At 34.2% G+C, this 25,591-nt stretch overlaps 1 protein-coding gene across 2 annotated transcripts in view; it reads right to left on the reverse strand.

The window, feature by feature from the left end:
* Positions 1–25,591, reverse strand: part of CUNH12orf50 (chromosome unknown C12orf50 homolog) — a 44,768-nt gene that overhangs the window by 13,176 nt on the left and 6,001 nt on the right. For both annotated transcript variants that reach the window (XM_017518665.2, XM_037734965.1), the window contains exons 4-7: positions 3,154–3,309; positions 2,065–2,142; positions 1,869–1,982; positions 154–264 (exon numbers count right to left, since the gene is read on the reverse strand). In XM_017518665.2, coding sequence (XP_017374154.1) covers positions 154–264; positions 1,869–1,982; positions 2,065–2,142; positions 3,154–3,309 — 459 coding nt within the window. The remainder of the gene's footprint in view (positions 1–153; positions 265–1,868; positions 1,983–2,064; positions 2,143–3,153; positions 3,310–25,591) is intronic.

Genomic DNA, 25,591 nt, shown 5'->3' on the forward strand with positions numbered 1-25,591 from the left:
TAGTCTCTGAAAGCAACTGATTTTGTGATGTACCTCCAACTCCCTGTGTTAAACATGACATGATCAAAAAAAGAAAAATTAGTTGTAAAAGATAAAATTCAGACATTTATTATGTGGTGATAGATTCAGTCAATCAGTAATAAATTAACTTACCTCCATTTTCAGAGGCAGCAATGTCAGTCCCTGGTTTCCTATGCAATGATGTTTTTATTTCACCTTGCCTTTCATATTGGCTAAATTTTGTCGGAACTGTAAGACTATCTCCTAGAAATAAGAAGAAGAAAAATAATTTCTCCAGAAATTATTAGATGCTTGAATAAGAAATTTATGGTAGAATTCACGATGAAAGTAAAAAAGCTTTCAAGTTAATGCAAGTATTGTTTGAACAGTGATCTGATAAACAATAAATTAATAAATATATGAGTTTTAAATTCTGTAATTTCAACAAAGAAGTAGGCAAGTATATTCTCCTATTTGGATTATTTATTCAATGGCAATTAAAAATGTTTAAGCTATCTAACGCTACTGTATGTACATAATATATTTAGTTTGATATGTTTCTCATATAATGAATTTTGTAATATTGCTTTTGATTTTATCTGTTCACCACGAACAATCAGATAAAACGTATTAACACTACAAAATGCTAATTATGCTGATAATTAAATAATACTCTCGGCTTTCCCCATGCACTTCTAGATAATTTTCTTCTAAAATAAACAAAAACAGAATAAAAGAGACATGATAACCTAATCCAAAAAAATGATTACGGATTGAATCCTAGACCGGGGAAAAATTAATTTTACTATAAAGGACATTAATGGTATAATTGGTAAAATTCGTGGTAAAAGAAGGTTATAAATGATATTGTAGCAGTGGTAATTTTCTGATTTTTATATTTATACTACAGTTATGCAAAATAAAAGTGATATCATTTCTATAACGTTCTCTCACACAGTTCAGAAAATTATAATAATGTGTATATTTAGAGATAGTGAAAATTCAAATATGGTAAAATGCTAATATCTGAAGGAAATATAGGTGAAGGGTATACAGGAATTAACTGAAACTAGTTAAAAATAAAAGCCTTGAAAGCATAATACAAAGCAAAAGTACATATAATAGTCTTCATAATATGCCATGTATAATGTTCATTGTCAACTTATTTTCTTCTTTTGTTTTAGTTTCCTTTTGTTTTTTCTCCTCTGAGTAGTGCAGACTTGCGATCTGTCCTTCCCTATATGGCTCCCAAGTCTTGCAGACTCTTCTCCATCTGATGCTGTGTTGCTGCCACCTACCGCCACACGTTTGAATAGTTCGCCACAAACAGACTTGCACATCTTGTGGAGGTTCATCCACAATAAATCAGATTCTCCAAAAGTAAGCGCCATAAAACACAGAGCCTTTGATTTGTCCACCAGCACGGCCCCTGAAATAGCCTGGTCCACAGAAGACTCTCATTCAATGACCAAATAATCTTTGTCCTGCCGCTAGCGTCATTCTGTAATCTGTTCTTCTTGGGCTAGGCTTACTTTTCTATTCAGAAAGAAAAATCTAGACCTCTTTCACAGGGGTGATTTATCTCAAAGACAAATAAAATGGTAAAAGCAAATTATTTACAGGATTACTCCATGGAGTGTGTAGTGTCATTGTGTGTTATGAAGTCTATTCATTCTGTCATTTCTCTAGGATAACATAATCCCATTAATAGCAGCTTTGGGTCATCCAATACAAACACTTTCTTCTAGCTATCAACTACAATGTATTGTTTATCAATTTATTCTTCTGTACATCATACTAAATAATTCAGTCTATCACACCAAGTATCTCTTATATATCACTATGAATGCTGCCTTTTCATTTCTTACCTTCTTGCAATTCACTGCCACTTTCCAAAGGCTTTTCTGACTCTTTTTCTACTGTAGGGGCCACACTTTTCGAGGATGAAATATCTGGAGGAGTATGAAATCTGTAGTATTCTCCTAATCAACCATAAGAAAAGTAATGGTTAGTATACTGATCACATCAAGTATTATAAAATACAAAAAATGTTTGATTTCTTACCAGATTTATAACACATCTCCTTAATTGCTCTTTTTTCTTCAATTTCTTCAGGAGTCTTTGTCCATAAACTAGAAGCATCTATAGGATACATTTTTTAAATTAAATTTTCCCAAAGCCAAATAATCTGAAAATTTATAAACTAGAAAGAAAAACCCCAAATATTGTTCTCATGGATAGATTATGTTTTTATATGTTTAAAGTCAATAATTTTACATACTAGTAATAGTTTCAAGTTGCTACATTTTAAGTTTTAAAAAGAATTAGTCAAGAGAAAAGAAAGGACTATGTATTATGTACTTTGAAATGAGACACTGAATGTATAGACTCAATGTTGAGATGGTGTATGTTTATTTGGAGATTGATGTAGGCATGAGAGACATGGAGCTGCAGTACACAGAAACAGTAATAAGTAGCTCTGTGTATTCCTAAGCACAGAAACTATGGCAGCCTGTAGCCCACAGAAGGACACATTCCAGCACAAAGACAGAGTGAAAGTTTATTTTTCTTCATGTTTATCTTGTATATACACACTTTCTGGCACCACTGTGCTGGGTTGATATGGTAGGCAAAGGATGAACTAAACTGCAAAGATCTTGGTTCTAAACCTGTTCATACTCTGGTGAGGATGACCTAGAATAATGCAGATGATGGTGCTTTATAGATTATTAACTATTACATAGATCTCTGTAACTCAAGGATTAAATGTGAAGCTAATATATTATTAATACATATGTATATAAACAAACACATGTGCATCAATGTGTTTTAGAAAGTTATATATAAAAAAGGGAGCTTATTAGTATCTCTCTCTATATATACTAACATATATACCTGTATATACGTAAGCATCAGACATGTCTCCCAGCCATCATACAACAAAAAATTTCCAATTCAAATGATCATAAATATGTTAGACATAGAACAAATTAGAATATAACGAATTAAATTTGTTTAATACAATTAAAGTTATGTTCTCAGCAAAATCTGCCTTATGTATTTCATCGTAAACCTCTATAGTTAAACACATATGTAAAAAATGTTGTGAGGTTTGTGAATGCGCATTATAAACCTGAGTAAATGTCTACTAACCATTTTGTTCATCTATTTCCTCTTCTTCCTCAAAATTGGTTTTTAAAACTAAGGGGTTGTGGATGGGTCGTGATATATTTTCCTGAGGTTTTAGAGGTTCCTGATTCTGGGTCTGGAGTGGAATTCCTTCCTGACTTTCTTTCTGTAGTGTGATATCTGCAGAGAAAATGCAACATTTTAGTCCATTAAAGATATATGTGATGATAAGTATATTCAACAATCAATCATTGCCCTCCTAATTAACTATATATTTTAAAACATGTATAATAATAATGCAATAATTATTATTTTTTATGCATTAGCAATGAACAAACTGAAAATGAAATAAAAATAATCCCACTTACAATAGCATCAAAGAGAAAAAATATTTAGGAATTAATTTTAAGATGTGCAAAATTTATATTCTGATAAGATTGTCGAAAGAAGAAAAAAATGTTGTTGAAAGAAGTTACAGAAATGTTGAAATGGAAAAATATCCTTGTGTATGGATTGATTTGTTTTTGGTATGACAATATTTTCCAAATTAATCTATACGTTCAACACAACTCTTATCAAAATCCCAACAGACTTATTTGCAAAAATTGAGAAGCTGATTATAAAATTTATATGGGCATTACTACAAAACTAAAGTAATCAAGACTATCTGGACCAGCATAAAAACAAAAATAGATCTACTTATTATTGGAATAGGATTGCAAGACCAGAAATAAATCTTTATATGAATCAATTTATGCTCAATTGATTTTCATCAAGGGTACATAGACCACTCAATGGGGAAAGAATAGTATTTTCAACAAATTGTGCTGGGACAACTAGACAGCCAAATGCAAAGTAATTAAGTTGCACAACTTCATCACATTGTAAACAAAAATTAATGCAAAGTGGATCTAGAACAAAATCCAGGAGCTGAAGCTATAAAACTCTTGGAAGAACCCTTAGGTTATACAAAGCTTTCTTAGATATGACATCAAAAGGATAAGCAATCAATGAAAAATAGCCAGCCCCCTGGCACATGGAGGTGAGCCATGATAGCACCTGCCAACAAGGCCTAGATTTTGCTGAAAAGCAGTTCCCAGCCCTCTCAGCCAGAGAATGAAGAGACACTCAGAACCCTAAGGTGATGCAGAAAGAATGAGTAAGATCCAGCCTGGGCAACATGGCAAAACCTTATCTCTACAAAAAATACAAAAATTAGTCAGGTGTGATGGTGCACACCAGTAGTCCCAGCCACTCGGAAGGCTGAGGTGGAAGCATCATTTGAACCCGAGAAGTTGAGGCTGCAGTTAGCCAAGATCATCCCACTGCACTCTAGCCTGAGCAAGAGGGCAAGACTCTGTTTCAAAACAAAAACAAACAAAACCAAATGAGATATCACTTCATACTACAGTGATTACAATTATTACATATTTTTTATTAAAAAGACAATAACAAGTGTTGACAAGGATGTGAAGAAACTGGAATCTTCATACATTGTAGTTGGGAATGTAAAATGCTGCAACTACTTTAGAAAACAATTTGACAGTTCCTCAAAAGGTTGAACATGGAGTCATCACAAGTCCTGTCTATTCCATTTTCAGCTATATACAAAGGGGTGTAAAAATATATGTCCATATTATACAAATATTCATTTGTACACAAATGTTTGTTTATATCAACATTATTTATAACAGTCAAAAAGTGGAAACAATCTAAATTTCCATTCTCTGATAAATGGATAAATAAAATGTGGCATATTCATACAATGGAGTGCTATTTGGCCATAAAAAGTAATAAAGTACTGTTGCATGTGAGAGCATGGATGAATTTTGAAAACACACTAAGTGAAAGACGTAATTCACAAAACAATAATGCATGACTCCATTTATGTAAAATATCAAAAATATATTTGTAGAAAAAGGAGTAAATTAGTGACTGTGTAGGTTTCGGGAGTCGGGAAGAAATGAAGAGTAACTCTTAACGGGTGCGGATTTCTTTTTTGGAGTGATCCAATGTTCCAAAATGGAATATTGTTCTTTGATCCATTTAATTTTTATAATGCGATGCAGTTGTGCTACTTAATTACTTTGCATGTTGCTATCTAGTTATCTTAGCACCATTTGTTGAAAATACTATTATTTTCCCAATTGAATGGCCTATGTACTCCTGTTGAAAATCAATTGAACATAAACTGATTCATATAAAAGTTTATTTCTTGTCTTATAATCCTGTCTCAAGTGCATATAGATCCATTTTTATGCTAGTGAAAATAGTCTTGATTACTTCAGTTTTGTAGTAACTTGTAGATTTTGAAATCAGGAAGTGTAAGTCCTCCAAATTTGGTTTCCATTTTCATAATTTTTTTCACTATTCTGGGCCCCTTAAATTTCCACATAAATTTTAGAATCAGCTTCTCAATTTCTGAAAATAAGTCCATTGGGATTTTGATAAGGTCTACATTGAACCTATGGATTAATTTGGAGAATACTGGCATACCAACTACAAAGTCAATCTATGAACAAGCATAGCTCCATTTTTCAAGGTTTTCTTTAATTTCTTTCAACAGTCTTCTGTAGTTTTCAGAATATGAGCTTTGCACATCTTATGTTAATTTATCCTTTTTGAAGCTATATTAAGTGGGATTTTTTCATTTTATTTTCAGTTTGTTCATTGCTACTGTAAAGAAACACAATCCATTATTGTATATTACTATTGCATCCTGCAAAGTTGCTGAACTTATTTCTAATAATTTTTAGATTTTTAGAATTTTTTAAATAAAAGATCATGTTGCATCCAAATAGATACAATGTTGCATCTTTCTTTCCAATCTGGAAGCCTTTTGACTAATTATATTGCAAAAATTCCCTGTCTTGACTATAAATGATAATGATGAACATCCACATCTTGTTCCCGATCTTAGGGGTAAGCTTTCAGTGTTTCATCAAGTATGATGTCAGCTGTGGATTTTAAGTTTTTTCTGTTTCTAGTTTGTGGAATATTTTGTGTAAGGTATGTGTGTCAAATTTTATCAACTGCTTTTTATTCATCTGTTAAGATGATCATGTGTCTTTTACTCTTTATTATCATGGTTTATTATTATTATTATTATGGAAATTTATTTTGGGAAGTTAAATCAACCTTGTTTCTGGGTTAATCTCACTTGGTTATGGAATATAATCCCATTTTAAAGCTGTCAGATTTAGTGTAATCGAATTTTGTTGACTATTTTTCAGTGACTGTATTCATAGAAAAAGTTGGGTCTGTAGTTTCCTTGTAATGTTTATGAACATCTCATAGACATGAGTTGGAAAGTGTTCCTTCATCCTTTGTATTTTTGAAAAAATTTGTGACAAATTGGTACTAATTCTTCTTTAAATTTTTGTTATAATTCAATACTGAAGCCAACTGAGCCTGATTTTAATTGTGGCAATGTTTTTAAATACCTAATCAATCTTTTTATTCCTATAGAGGTATTCAAATTTTTTCTTTTTTTCTGGAGTCAGTGTTGGTAGTTTGTGTCTTCTAGAAATTTTTCTATTTTATCTAAGTTATCTAATTTGTTGAAATATAGTTATCCACAGTATTGCTTTTTAATTCTTTTTATTTTCATAATATTAGGAGTGATGTCTCATCTTTCATTTCTGATTTTAGTAATTTCAGCCTATCTCTTCTTTTCTCAGTCAGTCAAGTTAAAGATTTTTAATTTTCCTGATTTTATCAAAGAACCAACTTTTGCTCTCTCTGACTTTCTCTATTGGTTTTCTTTATTTATATTCTCTAGTTCATTAATTTCTGCTTTAGTTTTTAGTATATGTTTCATTCTATTTGCTTTGGGTTTAATTTGCTCTTCTTTTCCAGTATCTTAAGGTATAAGGCTAGGTTATTGATTTGAGATTTTTAAAAAATATATAGGAATTTACAACTTATAAATATTTTCCTAAGCACTGCTTTACTTACATGCCATGAGTTTTGGTATGCTTTGTTTTACTTTTATTAAACACAAAGTATTGGTTAATTGCCCTAGTAATTTTCTTGTGACCTCTTGGTTATTTACATATGTAGTATTTAATTTCCACATATTTATGATTTTCCCAATTTTTTTCTCTCTACATTTAAAATCATTATATTCAGAAAACATATACTACACAATTTCAATCATTTAAAATTTATCTGGGTTTGCCTTATCACCTAGACTGTGATCTATACTGGTAAATATTTCTTGTGCACTAGAGAAAAACGTATATTTTACCATTGTTAAATGGAGTGCTTTGCTGAAGTATCTTAGGTCTAATTCCTTTACAGTTGTCCAAATCTTTTATTTTCTTGTTTGCAATTGTTTGCATGGTATATATTTTCCATTCTTTTAGTTTCAGCTAATTTTTTCTGTTGAATTTAAAAGAGTGTTTTCTGTAGACAGCATATAGTTTTATCTTTATTTTTATTCTCACAATCTCTGCCTTTTGATTTAATTTTTAATACATTCACAATTAATGTAATTATTGATATAGTTGGATTTAGGTACACAATTTTACCTTGTTTTCTATATGCCTCATGTCTTTGTTGTTCTGCTGTTTCTCTTTCTTTTACACTGATGAATATTTTCTAGTATAATATTTAATTCCTTTAATCATTCCTCATTTTTTATAGTATTTTTTCGTTTGTTCTATGGCTTACTATATACTTCTTAACATCAAAATCTATTTCACATTTATACTAATTTAATTCCAGTGATATATAAGAGGTTACTCCTATATAGGTCTAGTCCCTCTTCCTCCTTTCTGTGCTATTATTGTTACATATGTCACATTTCTATGCATGACAAACCAAATAATACAATGTTATAATTTTTACTTAAGATAATTGTACATCTTTAAGGAGCTAAAAGAGGAAAAAAGATCAAGCATGTATTTATAGTTTGTTCTACAAACAGAGACTAATAACTTTTTATTTATAATTTCTAATTCTCTTCATTTGTTCCTATGGATTTGTGTTACTATCTGGTGTCATTTCTTTGCCATCATACCGTTTTGCTTCCATCTGCCTCCTTTGTGTGGCTATTGTTGAATATATTACATTTCCAAATGTTACTAACTTTAAAAATATAATTTTATATATTTTTTTACAAAATTTAAAAATCAGATTATAGAAGGAAGAGAAATATGCCTTTATGATAGTTTTATAGTTACACAACTACCTTTATCAGCATACTTTGTTTCTTCATGTGGATTTGAAATACTGACTCAGGTCACTTGCTTTCCACCTGAAATTTTTCCTTTAATATTTAAGGTATGCATACTGGCAACAAATTCTCTGTTTTTGTTTTCTGGAAATGTATTCATTTTGCCTTTAATTTTGAAATACAGTATTTAAAACTAGTTTTCTGGACAAAGATTCTTGGTTGACACATTTTTTTCTTTTGGTCTACAGTGAAAACTGCCTATATTGTTTCCAATTATAAGGTAGCTGTTAATCATACTGTGGTTCTATTATATGTAACAAAACATTTTTATCTTGTTGTTTTCCAGAATTTGCCTTTATCACTGGTATTTATCATTTTTAACATGATGTGTCTGGATGCAGATATATTTGTGTATATCCGACTTAGAGTTTGTTGAGCTTCTTGTATATGCAGATTAATTTTTAACCAAATTTGAGGAATTTCAGCCATTAGTTTTTTCCTTCCTTACATTTTGGTAAAATGCCTCATATTTCTCTTAGGCGTTGTTTACTTTTTTTCATTTTTTCTTGGTTTTTCAGATTGCATAATTTCTGTTGATTTATATTCAAATTTACTGGTTCTTTCTTTTGCAGTTCTCAAATCTACCCTTGAGCCTTATAGTATATTTTTCCATTTCAGTTATTGTGTGCTCAACTCCAAAATTTCAGTTTGTTAGGGTTTTTTCATAGTTTTTACCCACTGATAGTCTCTACTTGTTAAAATGTTGTCACAATACCTTTCTTTACTCCTTTAACCAAGAATTTATTCAGGTCTTTGAACATATAATTACTGCTTTAAAGCATTGTCTGCTCATGAACGCTTTTCAAAGAAGACATATACACAGGCAACAAGCATATGAAAAAATGCTCAACATCACTAATCATTAGAGAAATGCAACTCAAAGACACAGTGAGATACTATCTCACACTTACCAGAATGGCTATTATTAAAAACCAAAAAACAACAGATGCTAGCAAGGCTGCAGAAAAAAGAAATGTTTATACGCTACTGGTCAGAATGTAAATCAGTTCAGCCATTGTGGAGAGCAGTTTGGCAATTTTTCAAAGAACTTAAAACAGAAATACAATTTGACCCAGCAATTCCATTATTGGGTATATACAGAATACTGTGAAGACACATGCATGTGTATGTTCATCATAGCGCTATTCACAATAGCAAAGACATGGAGTCAACTTAAATGCCCATCAATGGTAGGTTGGATAAAGAAAATGAGGCACATATCCACTATGAAATACTGCACAGCCATAAAAATGAATGAGATCATGTCCTTTGCAGCAACATGAATGGAGCTGGAGGCCATTTTCCTAAGGGAACTGACACAGGAATAGAAAACCAACATTGCACCTTCTCACTTACAAATAGGAGCTAAACATTGAGTACACATGGACACAAAGAAGGGAAAAACAGCCACTGGAGCCTACTCAAGTGCAGAGGGTGAGAGGAGGGTGAAGAATGAAAACTGCCTATCAGGTACTATGCTTATGACCAAGGTGACAAAATAATACATACGTTAAACCCCAGGACATGCAGTTTATCCTTAGAGCAAACCTGTATAAACAAACCTGTACCCCTGAAGCCAAAATAAAAGTTAAAAAAAAATCGACGCACAGTTGAACATCACATCCCTCTCATAGGAGGCATTCTATTGCCCCCTTTGTTTCTATAAGTGGATTATACATTTCTGTTTTTTTGCATGTCTCATAATTTTTTACTGAAAACTCAACATTTGTGATAATATATTGTAGCAACTCTGAATATTGATTTCTCTCCTTAACCTGAAGCTTGTTGCTGTTTGCTTTTTAATTTTTGAGCGACTTTGTTGAAATACTTTAGTAAAATATATTTTCTCCCACAATATGCAGCCTCTGTTTTCATTCCTCAGAGGATGTAGCCTTGGCATGTCCACAGTAAACAGGGATAACAAGGGCTTTAGCAGGATTCATTTTGCTCCTTTCCCTATTTTCTCTGTTAAGTTGTCCACCTCTACTGGTATCACACTGAGATATTAGCTTCCATACACTGTTGGCTTAATGCTCCATTGTTTCATCAATGTATAGGGCATAAATTGCTCCACAGTTTAACCCAAATAAATTCTGACTCCTTTGGAGAGCTAAGCTTTGAGGCCAATCTTCGAAGTTTATTCCGATCCCAAAAGAGCTCTTTTTAATTGTCTCTTTACCGGGTTGTCTTTGATAAACTTCTAGCTGGTTTGCAGTTTAGTTTGCTCCTCTCTTAGAGATACTAGCCTCCTCTTAATTACTTATCTCGAATCACCACCGTTTTCAGAGCATCCATAATTTTAAGCTTTCCCACATTATGTTCTATTCCAAATAAATTTGGTTTTCTTTTGGAGAGCTTCAGAGTTTTCTACTCTCTGTCTGCACAAAATCTCAGTGCTAATGCTAAGAGCAGGGATAGTCACTAAATTCTTTTGGAGTGACACTCCTGTTTTACAATTAGGGCATGAAGCAGAGGTGGTTATTTCTGGTCCTTATGTCTTGTGCCTCCTGGCATGGGACCTCCACCCATGCTCCATCTGAGGCAAAGGTAATTGGGGTCCAATTATTCCTAGTCTGCTGCATGTGAGATAGAACTTTTGCTTTATATATGGGGCTGGTGAAAACAAGTTTCAAATCTCTTGGAACTTTTGCTTTATGCATGGGGCTTGATGAAAACAAGATTCAGGCCTGAAAAATAGAGCTCTACCAACACGGAGTTGGGAATTGGGGAGGATAAGAAATGTTAGCAGCTTTCCTCCCCTCAGAAACATGCTATAGTTCTTGACTAGAAGCTGGACATAGAAAGAGCTCTATGTTCTTGGCTGCATCCATTCAGAGTAGAGCTTCTGTCACACTAAACTGAGAGGTGATGAAAGGAGTGGGCGGTGGTTCCAAAACAATAGACTTACCATTTTTTACTGGCTTTAGTAGATTTGATTCCATGAATATGAGTTCATTTGCTGTATGCCCTTAAGACAATTTCTTGAAACTTGGAAACATTTTTAACATGTAAGTTTCATCAACTATGATTATTTCACTAAGGAATGGGTTTATGGAATTCTTCACAGCATCATTCTGAAAGTTATCTAGTCATCACAAAATTTTTAATGCAAGTAGAATTATTTACAAGTTTGCCAAATTGTTCACAATATCTTAGAAAAAGCCCATAGATAAAATTTTCAAATAAAATCTTCCAACTGAGATAGTGAAAACCTTTTTTATAAAATTATTTTGTAAAATCTTCTCATTGAAGTGAGTCTTCATATTATTTCAGTTCATAAAATGTTTACTATATTATAACTGACTGATCCAATATTAGAATATGCTCATTCTGGACATTAGATTTTAGCAAGTGTCTTATTCCATTTTTGCTGCTGTAACAAAATATCTGGAAAATTTATAAACAACAGAAATTTATTTATCAAGGTCTGGAGGCTGAGAAGTCCAAGGTCAAGGTGCTGGCATGTTTGGTCTCTATGAGGACTCTCTGCTTCCAAGATGGTGCCTTGTTACTGTGCCATCTAGAGGGGATAAATTCTGTGTCCTCACATAGAAGAAGGCAGAAGGGCAAAAGGGCAAAATAGACCAAGCTCTGTGTGAAGCCTCTGAGGCCTTAATCTTATTCATACTCAACATGAATTTTGGAGGGATACAAACAAGCCATAGCAGCAATATATACTTTTTTGCTTTGTAAACAAATAAGAATAATATTGATCATCATTCATCTCATTAAAAGACAATTTTTCAATATAATTATACTTTGATGTGTAATAATTATCAATATTTGTAATGTAATTATGTTGTTTTAATAAATTAAATGCCAGTGATAATTGTAAGAAAAATTCAGTCCTAAAGGCATGTGTTAAGGAAGTGTGTTAAAGAACATAAGTCTCCATAATATGGAAACTTAATAAAACAAAAATTTAAATCTCTATATATTTTTCTTGTATCAATGTTAATAGGTGATAAATAAACTCAAGCATAAATATATTAGGTTAGGTTAAAAATATGTGAAGAAAGTTAAACAGTAATAGCTCTATTTTTACTTTTCTTTTAAGTTCAGGGGTACATGTGCAGATTTGTTATATAGATAAACTTGTACCATGGGGGTTTGTTGTACAGATTATTTCATCACCCAAGTATTAAGCCTAGTACCCATGAGTTATTTTTCCTGATCCTCTCCCTCCTTCCATCCTCCACCCTCTGTTAGGCCCCAGTGTGTGTTGTTCCCCTTTATGTGTCCATTCGTTTTCATCTTTAGCTCCCTCTTGTAAATTAGAACATGCACTATTTGCTTTTCTGCAGTAGTTTGCTAAGGATAATGGCCTCCAGCTCCATCCATGTCCCTGCAAAGGATAGGATCTCATTTCTTTTTTAAGGCTGCATGTATTCCATGGCATATATGTATTAATACCATATTTTGTTTATCCAATTTATCTTTGTTGGGCATGTAGCTTGATCCCATGTCTTTGCTATTGTGAATAGTTAATGGCGATCGTTTTAAGATAAAGAAAAACTTCCTTAAATAAAGAATTGTTTGCTTAAGTATTTTTTTACCTTTTTAAAACTGTGAAATATAACACATACACAGAAAAGTATGAAAATTATAAAACTTATAATGTAATGAATATCACAAAGCCAACACCTAAGTCATGTTTTAATAGCCTTCTAAACGTCCTCTTCAGTTCACACAACTTTCCTTCCCCATACTCACAATAGGTATCTTCAACCTAACCTATTGTAATCATTTTTTATTTTTTCTTATTATCTCACTACTAAGTGTGCATCCCTAAACATAAAGTTTAATTTTGCTTATTTTTGAACGTTTTATAAATAGAATTAAGCAGTGTCTATTCTTTCTTGTCTTCTTTAATATTTTATCTGTTAAATACCTCCTTACTCACCTGTTTCTCCTATTTTCATCACTGTCTAGTATTGAAGGAATGTACCACACTTTATTTATGCATTCCACTTTTGTTGCACATTTGACTGTTTCTACACTTTAGTCATTACAAATAATGCTGTTATGTGCATTCTTGTATTTAATACACGGACCCAAATGTACATGGTAATGGATTTCAGTAGGATATATGCTTCAAAAGTGGAATTGCTTGGTCCTAAGTAATATGTAATTTTAACTGGACAAGATAATGTTAGACTGTTTTCCAAAGTGCTTGTATCTATTTACAGATCCTCCTAAAGTGCACAGAAATTCCTAATGTTCTTTGTCTTCACCAACAATTGGTAGAATTTTTAATATTTGCCAATATAATGGGTATATCATATCTCAAAGTGCTTTCCATTGGATTTTCTATTAATAAGATTGATCATCTTGTTTATTTACATTTGAGTTTCTTCCTTTTCCAATGCCTGTTAATGCTTTCTGCTTATTGTTCTATGACAGTGGTTCTCAAGTAGAGGTAATTTTGCTCCCTACCTACTAGGAAATATTTGACAATGGCTGAATATATTTTTGGTTGTTAAAACAAGGAGGGGCGTATTAAAATCTAGTAGGTAGAGGATAAAGGTGCTGTTAAACAATCTACAACAGATAAGACAGACTCCAACAAAGAACAATCCAGTCCAAAATCTCAATAGTGGTGAAATAGAGAAACCTTTTCATTAGGTCCTCTGGCCTTTCTTGTTTATTCGTATTCAAATGTTGAGTTCAGGTCTTTCCTTGGAGTCACATAAGCACACATGCTGGAAATATCCTCTTATTTGTTGGTTTATCTTTTTATCTTTTATATAATGTTTTTGATAAATACAAATTTTAATTTCAATGCAGCCAAATTTATTTATATTCTCTGAAATGGTCAATATTTTGTGTCCTTATTGTATTTTAAGTCTTTAAATATTGGCCTTTTACATTTTGACAAAGAATTTACCTAGAATTGATTTTTATCTATTGTGTGAGAGAGAAGTCCATTTTTCCCTCATTAACTGAAAAGACCACCCATTGCTCATCCATGCTACCTGTTACAAATCAAGTGTCCAGTCTGTTTCTGTGGTGTAGTGCTTATCACGTTCTCCTAACAAATCAAGTGTCCATCTATGGAAAGGTCTGCTTCAGCTACTCTGTTCCATTTACCAATTTGTCTAGCCTGTGGCTAATACTACACTGTCCTAATCTCTATCACTTCATAGGCCTTGATATCTGGTTGAACAAGTCCTATATTTTTTTTTTTTATTCTTCAACCATCTCTTGACTATTTCTGGCTCTGCACTTCCATGTAAATCTCAGAACCTGTTTAATTTTAATTAAGATTATCATTCTTGTATTTTTTTTTCTTTCTTTTTCTCTTTTTTTTTTTTTTTTTTGAGACGGAGTTTCACTCATGTTACCCAGGCTGGAGTGCAATGGCGCGATCTCGGCTCACCGCAACCTCCGTCTCCTGGGTTCAGGCAATTCTCCTGCCTCAGCCTCCTGAGTAGCTGGGATTACAGGCACGCACCACCATGCCCAGCCAATTTTTTGCATTTTTAGTAGAGACAGGGTTTCACCATGTTGACCAGGATGGTCTCGATCTCTTGACCCTGTGATCCACCCGCCTCGGCCTCCCAAAGTGCTGGGATTACAGGCTTGAGCCACCGCGCCCGGCCCATTCTTGTATTTTTAAAGTAGATGATAAATATCAAATCATTATAAGGTGTCATTAGATAAATTCATAATAAGAATGAGAAAACTTTTACCTTTAAAGTCAGTATTGATAAAATGTTGAAAATTACACCCTTTGCAACTATTTAAACTTATAATTTAAAAGTTTAATGAAAAATGTGGATATTTCATCACAAATAAAGACCATTGTTCATCACACCTTTCTATTACGTGTGTTTAAATACATATCAGAGGAGAAAGAGATATGATGGGAAAGAGCATATATAGTTAACAGAAACTATCCAATTAGAAATATGGAATAAATAATTCAAGTAACCAAGTAATGCAATAAAACTTCAGACACTGGTAAGTTTACCTCTCTGCAATGATTAAAACAAAAATGTGCTGAAATTAACACATATTATTATATCTTTGTTGATTAGAGTAACTTTCCTATGAGATCACAAATTCCAATGGTCTTTGCATTTTAAGAAACTACTATAATGCACTTTCCATGAATTTATACATAGACAATTTTTGTCACCTTGATTTTTTTTACCCAAAGCAGAGCTTCATGTCACTAAGATCAACTTTGATGTGATCACATATATTTCATATAACTCTTTTGAAAAATATATTTTTTAAAAATATTGTATAGTAATTATTATTTTTGCTTGTTCTTTAATATATATTTTTTTGCTCTCATTTTAGGTAAAGTATATCCGGGTATTTTTTAGGGAATCACCTTTTTCCCATTTTCAATCTACTTAATGTGAATAAGGATGACCCCCGGGACCCAAAGATTGGCTAATCCCCTAGCTTGAACAACTATTAAGGATGAACATGTTTTCTACATCGTTAGACGAGATTCAATACTCAGGCTTTAGCTGAATAAGAAAGACTTATTTCTTCTGATGTTAATTTAGAATGATGATGGTAATGAAAAGACTGATTACTCACTCTTTGCCAAGAATTCTAAACTATTGAGTTAAATGTCTAAAACCCAGTGTCAGGTACTATTACTATCTCTACCATACAGATGAAGAAATTGGCCCACAGAGATATTAAGTTGTCCACGTTTATAGTGGCAAATATGTGGTAGGTTGATATTTCAAGCTAATCTGAGCTAGAGCTACTATTCTTAATTTAAACCTATCCTGCTTCCAAAATCTAGGTCTGGAGCTTCTGGAGTAACTGCAGTATACAGAGAAGGACAACTGGCTAAGAGCCAAGAGTTGGTGAAGGAAATATGGATCCAGCCAGGTCTGGGGTCAGCTCTGTCCCTAATCTCTTCAATTATATTAGCCAAGAATTCCAGTTTTCCCGTAAATAAAATTGAGTTGGGTTTCTCTCCTTAAAACCAGTAATGTACTGGAGTGGGCTCAGATAAGCATGTGAGAAATGACAAATTTTCAGGAATTTTGCAAGTGTACTGATGACACATTTATAGCTTGAAATTGGCTGCAGAGAAACTATTTGCTTCATGGTAACTGGCAAATGTGAAAAACCAGAGTTGTTTTATTTTGGAATTTTTCCAGTTTGTTTTTCTTGGGGAGGGGAGCAAGGTGGGGGAAAAGAGCCAGTTGTTAAAACGTTTAGCACTACTCCACCGTTTATGACCAAGAGAGTCTCTACAAGTACTTACAATAGACTATAATATCACATCATTTCATGCTAGGGCATTTCATTAATGAACATCTACTTTCCATGCTTTGTCAATTTTCAAAACAAATTCCATTTTTTTAAAAACAGTTGTCATAAACATTATCATCATAATGCAGTATTTCCTACTCCTATAAATACTTCGATAGTTAGAACACACATGCAATACAAAACAAGTCGGTTAAAAGAAACTTTGGTTTAAACAAATTATTTATAACCAAACAAGTTGTTTTTATTTAGACTCACTAGGAATTGGGCACTGTCCTTCTCTTGTCCTTCAAAGAGTATAAGAAATGCTAATTTTTGTAAAATTCACAGAGCGGAGGTTCTTCACAAAGTATTTTTCTTCCCTTTTCACTAGTTCATTAAGGGCACTCCAGTGGAATTGTTTGCTTAGGGCATTAGGGCAAATCTATACAATGCTTGTGTAGATTTTTAAATAACTGATTGATCTTTGCAGTATTTTTGCAAAAAAAAAAATAGTTTAAACATAATTAGGAGGAAACAAATGAACAAATCACCTTAGAAGATACTCTACAAAACAACTGGCTTGAACTCTTAAAATGTATATGACATGGGGCAGGGTGCAGTGGTTCATGCCTGTAATCCTAGCACTTTAGGAGGCCAAGGTGAGAGAATTGCTTGATCCCAGGAGTTTGAGACCAGCCTAGATAACATGGTGAGATCCCATCTCTACCAAAAATTACAAAATTAGTTGGGCATGGTGGCATGAGCCTGTGGTCCCAGCTACTCAGGAGGCTGAGGTAAGATGGTCACTTGGGCCCAGGATGTCAAGGATGCAGTAAGGTGTGTTCACACCACTGCACTCCAGCCTGGGCAACAGAGCAAGATCCTGTCTCTAAAAAAACACATGTATATGACAAGGAAGAAAAAAAAATCCTGGGAATTTTTTTAAAGAGATATAAGATTTTTAAAAAGAGATTAAATAGAGACATGACAACCAATTGCAATGAATGATGCTTAATTGGAAATTGGATGGGGAAAAAAAAACAACAATTTTACAGCTGTCATACCCAATGTTTGGTCCCAAGAAACTACGATCTTATTAGAAATTCAGAATCTCAGCCTCCAACCCAGATATACTGAATTAGACTACAATTTAAACAAGAGTGTCAGGTGATTTCTATGTATACTAAGTTTTGGGGAAGCATTGCTATTACAAGCATTATTGGATATGTAGAAAATTTTGATACAGATTGAATATTAGACATTGTTGATTCTATCAATTGTATCAACATTGATAGAATTCTCTATATATGATAGTCATGTATGATTATATAGGAGAATGCCCTTGAACTTAGAAGGTACATGCTGAAGTATTTAGCAATGAAGTGTGAAAATATTGGCAGCTAACTACCAAATGGTTCCAAAAAACAAATAAAGAAATATGTATTTGTACATTATATGTAGATATATAATACAATAAAGGAAAAAGAGAAAGTAAATGTGACAAAATGTTAATTGGTGAATATAGGTGAAGAATGCATGGCTGTTCACTGAACTATTCTTGTAAATTAAAGAATAGTAAACTATTCTTGTAAGTTAAAAAATGTCTCAGAAAGTTGGGGAGGAAACAAAGGTATAATGAAGCATCAGTTTAATGGGTGGTCTAAGTGGTGACTGAGAAGTGTTTTGTTTTTTGGTAGTTGCTGTTTTAAGCTCACCAGGTAATTCTAATGTGGAGCCAGAATTGAGAGCATGGGGGTGAGACAAATATCAGATGGGGTACCTGGGCTTCTGAGCTTCATGTGATGTAAGGGAACATGTTTCAGAAAAGAGGGAAATATATATTGAGAAAGAGAAAAGAAACCTTATTTAATGGAAGTACACATAACTCAGAAGTTCTATAATATCTCACTCTATACCATAAATTAAAGGGGAAAGGTGGTCCTCTACTAAATATGAAGAACTTTAATAGCTTTGAAAAGAAGTCTATGGGGTAGGGTGGAATAGAATTAGCCCCTCAGAAGGCAGAAGCCAGATCAGGAGGTCTGATGCATGGTCATTCAAATGACAAAAAGCACTGGAGTATACTTTCAATGTCATGTCTGATTTTTTTGTGAGATACTTTTAGAGTCAGACAGAACTACGTTTGAATTCAGAAACTGCCACTTATGAGAAGTTTTATATTGCTTAAGATATTTGGCCTCTACACCTCATTTTCTTTATCTGTAAACCCAGGAGACTAACTATACCTATTTGGCCAGTTTTTATGATGATTAAATAAAATTAGGCATGAAAAGTGCTCTGTATAACACGCCATATGGAGCACACTTAACAGATTATTCTAAAACATTGGGTATGTGAGTTTCTGATTTCTTATAACTCCACTATTTTTTAAAAGCCATAATTAAACTGCAAATTTTCACAGTTCTAAAAAGCAAGTTGTGGAGGCCTTAAACATGACTAACAAATGTTAAGCCTGAAGAACTAATATTTGAGATCCTGCTTTTATTTTTTTGTAAGTTTGGATACTCTTTGGACCTTGGATGAGAATAGATGCAGTATGTAGTCAGGATAAAGAATGTCCCAACCAACACAAATTATCCCAGGGGCTACCATTCGGTGTGCTATGACATTTCCTTAAGCCCTCTCTTTCTTCCCCAGAGAGGAAAGAACTAAGTTGAAGAAGTTTTACCCTTATAACCATTATAAATTTTCTTCTTCTTTTCTGAAATACACACACACACATTAGCCTGTGTGTACTGACTCAAATATTCAAGTAAAGTATTTATTAAACTATTTAAAAACAATTTATTAGCAACTGGCTTTTCAAGACTTCAAATAAAAGGCAGGTCATAAATACATAGGCCAGACATTCTAAAGAAAGCTGACCAAAGTTTCGTTTAAAGTGGCCAAATCAGTTTCCAAGGCATCACTGGACACTGACTGAGAATAAATAATTATCAAATGATTCCATTCAATTGTTCACTAGAGAATAAAATGGCAGCTAGCCAAGAAAAGATGAGAAATTTCCATGTTCAAGCTAGCTACAGTGTTTGGAACAAATTTTTCTTCAGCAAATTTAAGAACAAATAAAAAAGTTTGTCTAAGAGAGTACACTAATCTGTAACGTATACCATAGGAGAAAGAATAAGTGCCTACCAGGCTTGCAAAGCAAACACGAATTGTACTCAGAAAATGTCTAGGGAATTCTTACTGTAAATATTAACAAAACTATGTTTTCTTAGCATTCTCAATTGGTTTAGCAGCTGTTGGCTTTTAAACTTAGAGATAATAATCAGAGTGATTATGTTGTCTTTTAAAATTCCATGTTTTATAAACATGTAAATAAAATATCTTTTAAAAGAGTCCAAAACCTTTTAAAATTCACTAGCAGGTTGAAGTTTAAATTGAAAAAAGAATAACAGGCAGTTTTATACCCCCAGACAAAAAAAGTAGGACTCCTGATAATTGTACTTAGTGCTTAAAGATAGCATACAATGGCAAATCATCTCATAAGAAATTGCCTTTGGCAAGTGCCTCATACTGGAAGAGGACAGCTGGTGATTTAGATAGCACTGCTGTGGCTCCAACTCACCTATTTAATATGGACTATGTGACAGGTCTCAATTCGTCAAGCAGAAACCCTGAAAAGTTGCACGGGTTGCACATTTAAATACCTAAATTTTATCATATTTTAACCGAAAACAAAATTACACACATTGTACAATGCTCTGTATGAACCTATACTTAGCCAGTTACAGCTTGCTATGAATGGTCTGTAATAATCTTACCCTGCATTTATCAGTTAATCATATGCGTTTACTGACATTCATAAAGGTGGATATTCATGAAGGTATTACTTACAAATTAATCTTTGTCTAAGGTAAAAAGATTTAGGACCTCAGTTTTGGTTAACATAGGCTTTGGTAGATAGGTGTTCCTGGAAATATTGCAGGAAATATTAGGTCTAGCAGGAATCGAATTACACCTTCTGAGGTATTGAAGTATTTGCAAATAAAGAGGCTATGCAGTAGTTCAATGCCTATTTCAACTGAACTTGTTAGTTTATCTACAGTCTGGAAATTGAATCCTTTTCCGTAGAGTACAGAAATGTGTCAGGCAGAGGGAAAGCAGTTACAGATTTAACACAAATAAATGCTGTTCAGGGATTCCTGGGGTAGAACTGGCCACTCTGTGAGAGACAATACTATGTGGTGTGTTCGGTGTTTAAGATTCATCAGTGAACAAAATGCTTTTGCTCTTATGTAACTTTCATTCTATAGGGAGGAATTAGACAACAAACAACAGATATATTAAACAAGTAAATCATATTGTATCTGAGCAATCATTGGGAGTATGGCAATAAGAAAGTCAAACAAAGCAAGGAAGTTTGGAAGTGTGTAAGGCATGCATGGGAAGGCTGACTACATTTCAAATGTAGTGTTCAGAATAGTCTTGTGTAAAACATAATCTTTTAGCAAGGCTGTGAAGAAATATGCTAACATGTGCTGGGAAAAGCAAGTATACAATGTGATTGGAGTAGAGCAAGCAAGTATATGGGTGTGTGACATAGTTTGGCTGTTTCCCACCCAAATCTCATCTTGAATTGTAACTCCCCAAATTCCCATATATCATAGGAGGAACCAGATGGGAGGTAATTGAATCATGGGGGCAAGTCTTTCCCATGCTGTTCTCGTGATAGTGAATAAATCTCATGAGATCTCATGGTTTTAAAAATGGGAGTTTCCCTGCACAAGCTCTCTCTCTTTGCCTACTGCTATACATGTAAGACGTGACTTGTTCCTCCTTGCCTTCCACCATGATTGTGAGGCTTCCCCAGCCATATGGAACTGTAAGTCCACTAAACCTCTCTCTTTTGTAAATTGCCCAGTCTCAAATATGTCTTTATCAGCAGCATAAAAATGGACTAATATAGTAAATTGGTACCAGTAGAGTGGAGCACTGCTGGAAAGATACCTGAAAATTTTGAAGCAACTTTGGAACTGGGTAATAGAGGTTGGGACAGTTTGCAGGGCTTAGAAGAAGACAAAAAAATGTGGGAAAGTTTGGAACCTCCTAGATACTTGTTGAATGGTTTTGACCAAAATGCTGATAATGATATGGACAATGAAATCCAGGCTGAGGTGGTCTCAGATGGAGATGAAGAACTTGTTGGGAACTGGAGCAAAGGTAACTCTTACTATGTTTTAGCAAAGAGACTGGCAGCACTTTGCCCCTTCCCTAGAGATTTGTGGAACTTTGAGAGAGATGATTTAAGGTATCTGGAAGAAGAGATTTCTAAGCAGCAAAACATTCAAGATATAACTTGGGTGCTGTTAAAGGCATTCAGTTCTAAAAGGGAAACAGAGCATAAAAGTTTGGAAAATTTGCAGCCTGACAATGGAATACAACAGAAAATCTTATTTTCTGAGGAAAAATTAAAGCTGGCTACAGAAATTTGCATAATTAACAAGGAGCCAAATATTAATCCCCAAGATAATGGGGAAAATGTCTCCAGTTTATGTCAGATACATTCACGGCAGCATCTCCTAACACAGGCCCAGAGACCTAGGAGGAAAAAATGGTTTCATGGGCTGGGCCCAGGGTCCCCATACTGTGTGCAGCCTTTGGACTTGGTGTCCTGTGTCCCAGCCACTCCAGCCATGGCTAAAAGGGGCCAAGGTACAGCTCAGGCTGTGGCTTCAGAGGGTGCAAGTCCCAAGCCTTGGCAGCTTCCACATGGTGTTGAGATTGCAAAAGCACAGAAGTCAAGAGTTGGGATTTGGGAACCTCCACCTAGATTTCAGACTTAGAATTCATGCCTCTAATCCTAGCACTTTGGAAGGATGTATGAAAATGCCTGGATGCCCAGGCAAAAGTTTGTTGAAGGGGCGGGGTCCTCATGAAAAACCTCTGCTACAGCAGTGTGAGAGGGAAATGTGGGGGTAGAGCCACACAAAGTCCCTTCAGGAGCACTACTTAGTGGAGCTGTGAGAACAGGGCCACTGTCCTCTAGACCCCAGAATGGTAGATTCACTGGCAGCTTGCACCATGTGCCTGGAAAAGCCACAGACACTGAATACCAGCCCATGAAAGCAGCCAGGAGTGGGCTCTATACTCTGCTTAGCCACATGAGGGGAGCAGCCCAAGACCATGGGAACCCATCTTTTGCATCCACATGACCTGGATGTGAGACATGAAGTCAGAGGAGACCATTTTGGAGCCTTAAGATTTGTCCACCCTGTTGGATTTTGGATTTGCATGGGGCCTGTAGCCCCTTTGTTTTGGTCAACTTCTCCCACAATTCAAGATGAGATATGGGTGTAGACATAGCCAAACCATATCATTCCACCCCTAGCCTCTCCTGAATATCATGTCCTCACATTTAAAACCAATAATGCCTTCCCAAAAGACCCCAAAGCCATCCCACTTGGAATGGCTGTATTTACCCAATGCCTGTCCCTATTGTATCTAGGAAGTAACTAACATGCTTTTGATTTTACAAGATCATAGATGGAAGGAACTTGCCTTGTTTCAGATGAGACTTTGGACTGTGGACTTTTGAGTTAATGATAAAATGAGTTAAAACTTTAGGGGACTGTTGGGAAGGCATTAATGGTTTTAAATGTGAGGACATGAGATTCAGGAGGGGCCGGGGTTGGAATGATATGGTTTGGCTGTGTCTCCACCCACATCTCATCTTGGATTGCAACTCCCACAATGCCCACATGTTGTGGGAGGAACTCAATGCGAAGTAACTGGATCATGGGTATAGTTCCATATGGAAATATAAGTCTATTAATATAGTTCCATGTGGAACTATAAGTCTATTAATCTTCTTTCTTTTGTAAATTGCCCAGTCTTGGACACATATTTATCAGCAGTATAAAAGTGGACTAATACAGTGTGGTAGAAAAATGCAGAGTGCTAATAGGGCACCAGATCAAATGGAGTCTCTCGTTATATTTGGGAGTCACTGACACGTGGAACATATTCAAAATCTAGATGAGACTACCAAGAAAGTAAACAGAAAGAAAAAAAAAAAAAGAACTAACTAACTCCTGAAACATTGCACATGTAAGAGGTTGGGGAAAAGAAGACAAACAATCCAGGAAGATTGATAACATAGCATTAGGAAGGTAGAAGAAAAACAAAGATAACCAGGTTGAAACAAAAGAAAAAAAAATGTTAAAGGCAGCTAAAGAGAAGAGTAGGTCACCTACAAAGGGCAGTCCATCAGGCTAACAGTGAACCTTTCAGAAGAAACTCTACAAGCCAGAAGAGATTGGAAGCCTATCTTCAGCATTCTTAAAGAAAAAATATTTCCTGGGGAGTTGGGGAGGGATAACATGGGGAGAAATGCCAGATATAGGTGATGGGTAGGAAGGCAGCAAACCACACTGCTATGCGTGTACCTATGCAACAATCTTACATGTTCTTTACATGTACCCCAAAACCTAAAATGCAATTTAAAAAAAAAAGAAAGAAAAAATATTTCCAACCAAGAATTTCACATCCAGGTAAACTAAGTTGCATAAGTGAAGGATAAATAAGATCCTTTTCAGATAAGCAAATGCTGATGGAAAAAATATTTCCAACCAAGAATTTCACATCCAGGTAAACTAAGTTGCATAAGTGAAGGATAAATAAGATCCTTTTCAGATAAGCAAATGCTGAGGGATTTTTTTTTTCTTTTACCACCAGACATGCCTTACAAGAGGTCCTGAAAGATACACTAAATATGGAAAGGAAAGATAGTTACCAGTCACTACAAAAACACACTTACAAATGCAGACCAGTGACACTATAAAGCAAGCACACAAACAAGTCTGCATAATAACCAGCTAAGAACATGATGACAGGATCAAATCAATACATATCAATCTAATCTTGAATGTAAAGTTGCTAAATGCCCCGATTAAAAGCTACAGAGTAGCAAGCTGCATAAAGAAGCAAGATCCACTAGTATGCTGTCTTCAAGACGCCCATTGCACATATTATACAATGATACTCATAAGCTCAAAATAAAAAAATGGAAAAAGTCTACCAAGCACATGAAAAACAGAAAATATCAGGGGTTGCAATCCTAATTTCATACCAAACAGACTTCAAAACAACAAGATTAAAAAAAAAAAACACATTATACAATGGTAAATGGTTCAATTCACCAAGAAGACCTAACTATCCTAAATGTATACACATCCAACACAGGTGCACTCAAATACATAAAATAAGTTCTTAGAGACCTACAAAGAGACTTAGATTCCCATACTATAATAGTGGGAGACTTCAACACCCCACTGACAGTATTAGACAGTTTGTCAATGCAGAAAAGCAAAGATATTCAGGACCTAAACTCAAAACTTGACCAAATGGACTTAATAATCATCTACAGAACTCTCCACCCCAAAACAACAGAATATCCATTCTTCTCATTATCATATGACACATACTCCAAACTGACCATACAATTGGACATAAAACAATAGTCAGCAAATTTTTAAAAAATGAAATCATAAACAACCATGCCCTCAGACCACAGCACAATAAAAATAGAAATTAATACTAAGAAAATCACACACTACCATACTATTACATGGAAATTAAACAACCTGCTCCTGAATGGCTTTTGAGTAAACACTGAAATTAAGGCAGAAATCAAGAAATCCTTTGAAACTTATGAGAAAAGATACAACATACCAGACTCTCTGAGATACAGCTAATTCAATGTTAAGAGGAACTTTTATAGCACTAAATGACTGCATCAAAACAAAAATCTCAAATTAACAACTTAACATCACAACTACAAGAACTAGAGAAGCAAGTGAAAACCAACTCTAAAGCTAGCAGAAGACAAGAAATTACCAAAATCAGAGCTGAACTGAAGGAAATTGAGACACAAAAGCCATACAGAAGACTGGCAAATCCAGGAGTTGATTTTTTGAAAAAAATTAATAAGAAAAACAGACTGCTATATAGACTAATAAAGACCAAAAA

This window comes from Cebus imitator, unplaced genomic scaffold, assembly GCF_001604975.1.
Source record: "Cebus imitator isolate Cc_AM_T3 unplaced genomic scaffold, Cebus_imitator-1.0 Scaffold695, whole genome shotgun sequence".
Lineage (NCBI taxonomy): Eukaryota > Metazoa > Chordata > Mammalia > Primates > Cebidae > Cebus > Cebus imitator.